Source organism: Musa acuminata, unplaced genomic scaffold (genome assembly GCF_036884655.1).
Source record: "Musa acuminata AAA Group cultivar baxijiao unplaced genomic scaffold, Cavendish_Baxijiao_AAA HiC_scaffold_1139, whole genome shotgun sequence".
Lineage (NCBI taxonomy): Eukaryota > Viridiplantae > Streptophyta > Magnoliopsida > Zingiberales > Musaceae > Musa > Musa acuminata.
The window spans coordinates 1,199,258-1,209,942 of NW_027021351.1; the positions used below are offsets into that span (position 1 = coordinate 1,199,258).

At 30.3% G+C, this 10,685-nt stretch overlaps 1 protein-coding gene across 4 annotated transcripts; it reads left to right on the plus strand.

Annotated features, from left to right (window-relative positions):
* Nucleotides 1-2,519: 2,519 nt before the first annotated feature.
* Nucleotides 2,520-7,202, plus strand: LOC135671415 (protein SENSITIVITY TO RED LIGHT REDUCED 1-like). 4 transcript variants are annotated; one of them, XR_010512747.1, is made up of 3 exons: nucleotides 2,520-3,462; nucleotides 4,872-5,063; nucleotides 6,975-7,202. XR_010512747.1 is itself a non-coding variant. In XM_065179520.1 (2 exons), exon 1 carries the CDS (start codon nucleotides 2,559-2,561, stop codon nucleotides 3,453-3,455), a length of 897 nt encoding a protein of 298 aa, XP_065035592.1. In that variant the 5' UTR covers nucleotides 2,520-2,558; the 3' UTR covers nucleotides 3,456-3,462; nucleotides 6,975-7,202. The 4 variants fall into 4 exon arrangements, 3 of the variants coding, with proteins under 3 accessions (XP_065035592.1, XP_065035594.1, XP_065035593.1); XM_065179520.1 differs by lacking the exon at nucleotides 4,872-5,063; XM_065179522.1 differs by lacking the exon at nucleotides 6,975-7,202 and having other exon boundaries at nucleotides 4,746-4,874.
* Nucleotides 7,203-10,685: the final 3,483 nt, after the last annotated feature.

A 10,685-nucleotide genomic window follows, 5' to 3' on the forward strand; every position in this document is an offset into this window, starting at 1 on the left:
ATAGATGGAGTAATAAAAAATTAAATAGAAATACAAATCAAAGATGAGTGTTATACTAAAAATATTAAGATATTAAACCAAATTAGATTTAAATAAAATTATTAAAATCTTATAATTATATTAGTAAAAAAAATTGAAATAAGGTCTAATGGGATTGGACCTTAGACCTTGGGGGTTGCTTCATAAGGACTTCTATTTTATTTTAGCCTCATCTTCTTGACAAACCTGATAATTCATGATTATTTCTCTTCTTCAATTATTCTCTTAGTTTTTCTCATGGGAGATTGGAAACCCTAACTCTAACAAAATTGAGGTAAGGAAAACCTAATTTTTGTGTACATAAAGTTAATTTGAGATTGATGCATAACATTATGAGTGTCCCAATATGAGATATTTAGAATCTCTTATTTTCTTATAAGGGATTCTATTCAAGATAAATTGACCTAGGATTCGGTTCTATTCTTTTGATATACTTTAAAAAATTCTCTGAAGATTATGTAAAATTTAAAATTGAACGAATATAACTTTTGTGTACAGATTTATAAGTTTAGATAGTCTTAACTCTATTTTAGCATAATAAAAATTATATTTGTAATTGAATTATGAGGATAGTATAGCCTCTTAATGATTCCTAAAAATTAGTGTATATTTAGTTTTATATGTCTCTTAGTTTTCTATAAAATTTCATGATAATTCAAGATCATTTAGTTAGCTAAAATAATGAAGTAAATTTTTTTCATAAAATTGTGTAATGGTTTGAGTGATATGAACTAGTTTATTTGATTATAGAGTGAATTGTTAAAAAAAGTGATGACAGAATTTTGATGAATTTTTAGGTTGAGTATAGTCTATTTTATTAAAAATAATAATATTTTTTTATAAATTTTATTATAAATTATTATAAATCAATAATTCAAGAGGTAAATTTTTAATCAAGGCATCTCATCACTTTATACTCTCAATTTGATAGATATACCACTCTTTAACACACTTGATCATTAAATAATATAATTTTTCATTGATATATTTATTTTTTAGTTAAATTAATAAGTATAAGTTTAACTCGTTACAAAGTAGGAACATTTAAATTATCATATACATAATGCATCTTGTAAAGTATGTTTCAAATGATATGATTATCAAGAGCTAGGCATGAGCTAAATATGAATGTATATATTTTGTAAGCAGAAAAATATATGAATCATGATAAAGATGTCTTGTATGCATACATATATGATGACGTACAATGTGGGAGTACATGAATATGTTACAACATACAATGCATATATATGTTATGACGTGCGATGTGAGAGTGCATAAATATGTTACAACATGCAATGTATATATATGCTATAATGTACGATATGGAAATGCATATATATTACAATGATGTCTTATGTGGAATGCACGTATATGTTATGATATGGGGTATAGAAGTCTATGAATTTATTATATTTTCTACATGTGCATATAAATATTTTAAATTATTTTGACATAAAATTTTATCTTTTTATTCTGCATATGCTATGTTTTAGGATTATGCTTGTTAAATAAGTTATAGAATGATGTATTTACCATTAAATAGCTTATACTAATGATTTTAAAATTTTATACATATGATATGATATATGCTTACTTAAATAAAACTATAAAGACTTATACTTACTAGTCAAATGATATGATATATGCTTACTTAAATAACTCTATTTTACATGTAAATATATTAGTACCCTACCCAAGTGATTGAATAGTGAGCACGTGCGAGCCCACGTTAGTCCAAATATAAATGATGACCTATGAGCATTTGTATATACTTATGGATATATTGAGTGTGATTATTTTTCTTTTGGTTAGAGGTTATAATTATGTACAAGTATCAAAATCACTATATATAAAGGGAACCTTATCATTTTGATTAATAAATTATTATATTTTACTTTTAAGATTATCTATTTTTTTTGGGTCGAATTAAATTGAACTATTTTTTTTTATTAAGTTTGAATAAAATAAGATATCCTAAATCCTAAACGATTTAGACCTACCTAATTGAACCAATTTAAAATGGATTAATCTAATTCAATTAATCGATTAATTGATTTATAATTTTAAAAATATATTTTTTTATGAATCATTTCAGTTCAATTTGAATCCAATCGGATCGAACTATAAGCTTATTCTGATTCGGTGATAGAAACTTCTTATTAGAAGAGAGAAATACTCTCTTTTCATTATAGAAGGTCAGGAAGAAAAGACGTCCGTTGATTTAAATGAGATGGGCACGCGTCTGGTACATAGGAAGCCGATCTTTCAATTGTTCATGCTCTCTTGCAGCAGATCAGCAAGGTAATGGTTCTTCCTCACACGGAATCACAACGCAGCACGCGCGTAATTTCCCGCCATCTCATTGGTGGAGATATGCCACGTCGTACCATTGGGGTCACTTTTCTGGGTCACAAATTCTTACCATAATTACTATCTTAACGTTATTTCTAATTTCATGATCAATAGTTGTATTTTGATTTGGGATTTCATTTCGTTGCGGAAAAGGTCGCAAAGATATGGCGACTCGCAATGAGTCGCCCAATCCCAACTCCACCGAAGCGTGGACCGTCGTCTCCCGCCGCCGTCGCCGCTCTCTCAAGCAGCAGCAACCGAAGCGCTCCGTTCTCCCCGGACCCGAAACCCTAATCGCGCCTCCGTCCCCATGGATTCCGATCGATTCCTTCGTCGACCTTGAGCGTCGATCCAAGCTGCTCCAAAGGATGGAATCCGCGATCCGGAGGCTCGAGTGTTCCTCGTTCTACCGGAGGTTCCTCCTCCGTCTGCGCGGCCATCTGGTCCAGCACGGTCTGGCCAGGGCGTTGTCCTCCGCCTTGGAGATTCGTATGGTGGTCTACGGCGTCGGGAGCATTGAATCCTACGACCCCTCCCGCCTCCAGCTTGCCCTCGCCATCCTCCTCCGTCGGGACCTCGGCCTCGCAGTGCCGTATCTTGAAGTGTTTGACCCAATCCTTTCCGCCACGGAGTGTGCCGTAATGACGGCGTTCGATTGCGCCTTGGTGCCAGTGGATGAGAGGGGGCGGAGAGAGGTGAGAGCCCCGACGCTGTTCTACATGCCGCACTGTGAGGCGGCACTTTACGACGGGCTATTGGAGGCCAATTGGAGGCCGTCGAGCCTGAACCGGATGGTGGTGCTTGGAAATAGCTTTTCGGCGTATGAGCAGTTCGTGGAGTTAGGGAGTTGCTCTGGGTCCGCATCCGTGGAGGCGGCCGTGAAGCATCTTCTATTGGTGAGAAGGCATGTGACGGAAGTGGAGATGGAGGAGGAGGAGGCTGGAGCAGGATCGCAGGGGAAGCAGGACGACGAAGATGGGATTTTCAAGGCCTTTCATGATACAAGTTGGCATTTTTTCGACTTGGACGATGATAAGCCGATGGATCTCGTGAAGAGATGAGTTTATGGTTAGCTTTTCTCTTCTCCCAAATTCTAACTTTGATTCAATCACATGAGAGAAATGAGAATTAGATTCTCATACTATTGCCTGAATGGACTATTTGCTTCTCTATATCATTTTAGTAGCTGAAGTTCTTTCATCAAACTACTTAAAAGAAAAGGATCTCTAGAGCCTTTACTGTTATTAAGGGTAATTATGTATTGTATTGGATGGATACCCTTCTACAAAGAAGAATAGTTCAAGTAAATAGACCTTAATCCCATTTCTTCCTAATGGACCTTAATCTGGTGTCTGAGGAACTCTTTTTACTTGATTTTATTTCAGGTTTAAACTATTTCCCATGACTACCAAAGAGTACTGTCATTGTTACATACACCACAATCTCATACTATTTTCTCAGACAGTCAATATCACGTTAAACTCTTCAATTCTTTCTCCTTCTTGCTTACTACTTTCATATTCCCCATAAATTCCATGAAAAATGTGTAGTTCTTTATCAAGTCAAGCCCACACTGTGGACAATTCGAATTCTAGATGGTCAACACGCTCTATGGGTGAAATTACAAACATGATGCCTTTGTTAAGTGTACCACCATATGACTTTGGGAGATTGGGTGTTACTAATTTATTGCTTGAAAGATGGTATATTTATCAATAGTGTAAAATTGGGTGTGGAATGGCTATACATCTAGTGTGTTTCCTTTAATGATCTTTAAAAAATATAAGAAAACTAGATGCATAAAATTATAAAGGCTTAATGATCTTTAAAGTTATATAAAGGCTTTAAAAGATATGGAAGGGCATAGAGAAAGAATAAGCAGTGAGTGCACACAAAAACTAGCCGCATAAAATTAAGCTCTGGAAGAAATGAAATCTGAATTCATTGTGTAATTTGCTAGTTTATTTAAAATCCCAAAATGAAGGGTTCTACAAATCCCTGAAACTAAGAAAACAGCATCCCAAATGCCACCTGAGTTGCCATCGAAGCAAGGGGTTTACATTTAGACTATGGTTGGTTTTAGAAACAGATGACATAGTTCTCTTTAGTTGCAGCAGGTTACTATGAAGCCCTAAATATGCTGTTCTTCGTTAACAACAAGATCTGACAGCCCATAAAGGATTTTTTTTCATTTAAACCTCTAAAATGCTACTTCTTGTTGTAATGTTGTGTTATACAAATTTTATTGTTGTCTCCAATGATACAAAACTCCTCACTATATGCAGAAATTCTTCTTTCCCTTCTTATTCAACTGCAAAGTTTTTCAAAACGTAGTGGCTGTTGAACCGCAGGAAAGGGTTGATTGGCTGTTCAATACCTGATATCCAGCCAAGTGTCAGGCCAAGCAGCATAGTGAGGTCTCTCTTTTTCTTGGTCTCACACTTTCCTGATGGTCTACTTTTCTGTTTCACATACAGTTACTTTTGCCCCTTCAACCTTTTGCTACCATGTTGTGCTTTGTCACACCATTGCTTGAAAATCCAGCCAATGGGAGATGTTTCACTCAAAGCATAAGCCATTTCTTGCCATGAGGGCAGCATATATCCTTCGAAAACTATACTGTTCAAGGGGAATTCTACATTATGTCCGCTATTCTCTGTTATTTCAAGGTGTGAGTTCTCTTATAGGAGTTGAGTTGCCTTTTATTTGCTTATTGATTTCTGTTTTGTTTCTTACCCAAGATTAGTCACTTTCTTTTCTTTATATTTGCAATTCCTGGTAGTAAGGTTTTCCTTGAAACTTGATTAAGATGTTTCTTTGATCCTTATTTTGAATTTATAATGGGAAGAATGTGCTGGAGAAGAACAATTAATGATTTAATGATTGGTTTTGGACTGGGAGGTCAGAGCTGTTTTGAGTCGACTAGAGTGAGCTCCATGTGTATTTAGTGTATGCAGTTTACTAATCAAGCCAATTTTGGTCCCATTTTTAGTTTGGACTGTTCTATTTAACTTGGACTTTTCCTTCTTGCACTCATGTAGCTCATTGTCTGAACTAAATTTTGAAGTTTCACTCCAAGCCAGATTGCTTGTGGCATTCGGTGAAAATCAACCACAGCTTCAACATCCGAGTGTTTTTAAGGATTCTAGTCTCTATTTTATCCAGAACTCAGTTGAGTTCTATATTTAACAATCTGTTAGATGTAAACGTCGTCATTGTCATTATTGTCATTATCATCATCAAAACTCACAGTAGATAAGGTTCTACACTTTTGCTAAATTAAAAAAAGAAATTCTAAAATTGGTGGTTAGCATGATATTGATCCTTTCACATTACCATCAAAGCTAAATATAACTGCTGGACCACTTGTCTGCTTTTCCCAAAAAAAACATGATAAATTGTGCTAATGAAGACATCTTTTCTGGTTACTGATTAAGCAAGATCATTCATCGAGAAAGAGCCTGAGAACCCTTAAACTTGAAAAAATGGAAAGTATGCTCAATTAGCCAATGAGAAAACGAGTGACATTCATTGAAAATGCTCAATTAGCCAAAGATCCAATCATCATGACCCAAAATATCTGGTGGGCCTTTGAAGCTTCTAATTTCACTTTCAACTTTTTTCTGTAGCATGTAGTCCTTATTTCATTCAAGAGTATCCTTTGCATTTGTTTGAATTTAGCAAATACAGTAATCATTGTATTTGAAACATTCTTCTTTCTCATTTGAGATGCTATTGTTGATTAATTATCAACAGTTAGAACTATAGGTTTTGGTTCATTTGCTAATTAAGAACAGCTTGGGTGCAATTTGCAAAGCACATTGTTGAATGTATAATATATTACAGCTATTAAACCCTTTAGCTCAAGCTGTTCTATTTAAACAATAAATGTCTCCTTTAGTTTTAATTAATGCTTAATGCAATACATATCAATTGAATTTCTCCAACACAGGTGGTTGATCAAGTTGCTTTTACAATTAATTGTAGTTAGAAACTAGCTAAGAGTCATCCTGTGCACTGTAATTTTGGGTGTCATAGTTGGATGATTTGCTTTCCAAAAAATTGGAACCTGAATTTGTGTATGTTAAGTCCTCCATTACCTGCATGTGTTTTAAAAAATAATAGTTGTCTAATTTTACGTACATTTTCTGTTAATTATGACAATCTTTGTCCTTCTTAGTTGCATTATCTTTCACATCCATCAATGATGTGTTCAAAATATTCAAGAGCTCTGAGAATAGACTGTTAATATTTGTTGCAGATGCATTTTGAAAACTTCTAAAGAAAGTGACAACTTGTGAAGCTATTATGCTAGCAAGATAATTTGTATTTCCCCTTTATATACATTTCTTGTTCTTGTGGATTTTTGTTTTGAGTGACAATATCAATTGGGACAGTCTTGCAACTCACAAGCTCTCTTAGGATCTTACAAATATGTTATTATTTCTAGAGATGAACTGTCCTTTTATAGTGTAAACATTTCAGGTAAAGTTGGAAATCATTGTACTTTTTTTTCACTTTATGAATATTCTTTTCTAGTTTAAGTGCTTGACATTAACAGATGGAATTTATTTTTGCAGGTTAAATTGATGCATGATGACTAAAACCTGGATTCCATAATACTTAGATGCTCTCTGCAGGAAAGAGACATGCAATTTGAATCTTTTTTTTATTATTGGTCAATTTGATGGGGATAAGAATTCACCATTTAGCATCTCAATTAGGATTACTTCAATACCTTCTTTATGCTTAATTATAATACTCATTACTTTCAAAATCATATTCATTTCAAAAGATTTTAGCTTTTATTTTGTTGTTCTAGACATTGATGTGGGTTCTTTTGTTCTCATAGGCTACAACCATTTGATCATGTCAATCAAATTCATATTTGATTGAGGTATAAGTAAATGCATAAAAATCATAATAATTAAACTTATTTTTTAATGAGTAAATTCTCAAAAAAGACTATAGTTTTATTTATTTTTCTAGTAGAGCACACTTTTAGTTTTTCACAAGCATCCAATTTTTAAAATGTATAAAAATAAATATTTTTAATAATTTTTTTATAAGGTTTTAGGTAATATTAGATGTATTAAAGACGAAAGTCAAAAAATATTTATTAATGATAATGAGATTAAGGTAAAATAAAAATATTTTTATAAATTATTTAATGAATATTTTATATAGAATTTAGATTTAATGATAAATAATGATGATAGATTAATATCTATAAAATTAGAATAACAAAATAAAAGATGTATTAAAAAAGATAAAAATAATTAAAAATGTGAGAGCTAGTGGTATTCTTATTAAGGCCTGAAAAAGTTTAGGAGACAAGGGAGTATCTTGATTAATTAACTTAATAAAATTTTGAGATTCAAAAGAATGTCTAATAAATGAAGAGAGTTTTTTAGTGTTAATTTTTAAGAATAAGGGTGACATACAATTTTTTTAAATTATAAAAAAAATAAAATCATGAGTCATATTATGAAATCTTAGAAAAAAATTATCAAAAGTAGGATACACCTTAAAATAAGGATTTTTCAAAACCAATTTGGTTTTATGTTTGGAAAATCAATCATAGAAACTAATGATTTATTAAAATAATTAATAAAAAAATATAGGGAGAAAAAAAAAAGATTTGCATATGATTTTTATTTACTTATATAAAACCCATGATAAGATTTCTAGAGATTTATTATGGTAAGTTTTAGATGAAAAAAGTGTTGATTAATTATATTGATGTTATTAAAGATATATATGGGTAATACAACTATTAATATTAGACCAAAGGAGTGTATCTGTGTAGTTTTCTATTAGCATATGATTATATTGATGATTCATATTAAGTCTCTATCTTTTCACATTGATAATGAATGAACTTACTAATTACCTATATGATATGATAGACATCCATAATATATGTTATTTGCTGATAATGTTATATGAGAGTTTGAGAAAAATTAGTTTTAAACTTGAGTTATAAAGATAAGCTTTAGAAATTAAAAGTTTTAGATTAAGTAGGACTAAAGACTCAATATATAAAATATAATCTTAGTGATTCTAGTAATAGACAAGAGAATATAGATAAGTTGAATGGACAAGAAGTCCTTTTAAGTAAAAACTTTAGATATTTTAGAATAATATTTTAATTAAATAGAAAGATCGATAAATATATTATTTATAAAATAAAAATAAGATGATTAAAATGATAAGAGACATGAGCTATGTGTGATCATCAATTATCTTTATGGATTCACAATTCTTTATGGATCTAAGTGTTAGACAGTTAAGAAAAAAAATATACAATAAGTTTATGTTATTGAGATGAGATTGTTGAAATAGATGTGTGAAATTATTAAGAAATATTAACAAAATATTTTTATTCGTAAATAACTACTTATCGTTTGGATGGAGGATAAGATAAGATAAAATTATTTAGATATAGGATAAGATAAGATAAAATTATTTAAGATAGTATGAGTATATATTGAGGAAATTTTTGGATATGATAGTTAGAAAATATAAAATAATTAATGTTAGTGATACGAGAAGAGAAAAAGGAAAACATAAAAAACTTTAATAGAAACTATAAATAAAAATTAAAGTACTCTAAACTTAACTAAATATATGATTCTTTACCAATCATATATTTAAACACTCAACATTAAACATTCATATAGCTGAATAAACATTCATATAGCTGAATAAAAATAATTAAAATTTATAATCTTATTATTATTGTTATTATAATAACTCTTTATAATTTTTTTTCTCCTTGACATGTTTTAGCAATGTGTAGATGCATGGCTCAACACTCAACATGTACGGAAGTAAGGGCCCACTGATTCTCTTTCCTAATAGCCAACAAAGTATCACTGAAAATTTAAAGGTAAAATACAAGTTACACTATTTTTAAATTAATTATAATATTTTTTTAATAGGACTCAATAATAGTATAATTTTCTCATATCCCATTTTAAAATAGTGCAACTCAAGTCTTTAAGTAATTTATTATTTTCTCAAACTTTAAAAATATTTTATAATAATATTCAAGTGGCATTTGTCCCAAATGGTATAACACTTTTTGCATGATGAAAGTTTGGATGTTACATTTTAATTTTTATTATTACTATTGACAGGAGTGCAACGTAAAGTAGATAATCTTTAAATTAAAACATGCTAACTAACTAAAGAAAATAACATAATATTTTTTATACATAGTATTTTGAACACCTATACATAATTATAACATCTAACCAAAAGAAAACATAAATATAATAAATCTAAAATTTATATACATAAAATGCTCACAAGTCATCGTCTATATCTGCAACTCGCACATGCTCACATTGCCCAATTACTTGGGTACGGTATTGATATATTTAATTACAAAATAAGTATTATGTCATGTTATAATATTTTAAAATTATTGACAAAAGATATTTAACGATAAACTCCTCGTTATATGACTTCTTCAGCATCCTACAATATAGTATATACAAAATAAAAAGATAAAATTATACATTAAAATAATTTAAAATACTTATATGCACTCTTACATCATAATATTTATGTGCACTCTCATATCTCATTGTCATGAATGGTCATTGCATACTTGCAATATATTTGCTTAACAAATTATTCGTCATTTTTGCATGCTTGTACAGATGCTTGGCAGTATATTTTATTTTAGTTTTGTATGTTTTTGCTTGAAAAATATAAGTAAGAACAGTTCATAACACTATAGTGCGATCACTTACCATATCGAACAAAACTATCACAAAATGGTTTTATTTTCGCGTATCATGACCTGTTTTCTGTATACCACAATGCGGTATGAAATGTTAGCCAACTAACACAGGGATGAATGGGATTTCGGGATAGTGTCAAATGTTGATCGTTTTACACAAGTTCACACGTTAAGTTGACAAGAACTTGCCATCGTGCATGACACATGGTGAGCAGTTGTTTGTGAATAGGAAACACCTATATTAAAGGCTTAAAAATAAGAAAATGATTATTTAGATTTGTTATTTATAAAATTTTCTAAAAACTTAAGATTTTTTAAAATTAATAATTAAACATTTTGATTTATTTAATGGCTTTAGTTGTATTCATCTAAAGTATACATATAATATCACCATATTATGTTTTTCTTAATTTTAATAATATAATATAATTTCATTTTTTTTCATAATTTTATGATTTTATAAAACTTCATTTTAAATTTTAAGATTATTATTTAATGTTTATTAATATAAAATAAAAACATTTTAATATAGTTTGAT

Coding starts and splice junctions, on each gene's coding strand:
- LOC135671415 (XM_065179520.1), top strand. CDS start 2,559: ATGGCGACTCGCAATGAGTCGCCCAATCCCAACTCCACCGAAGCGTGG.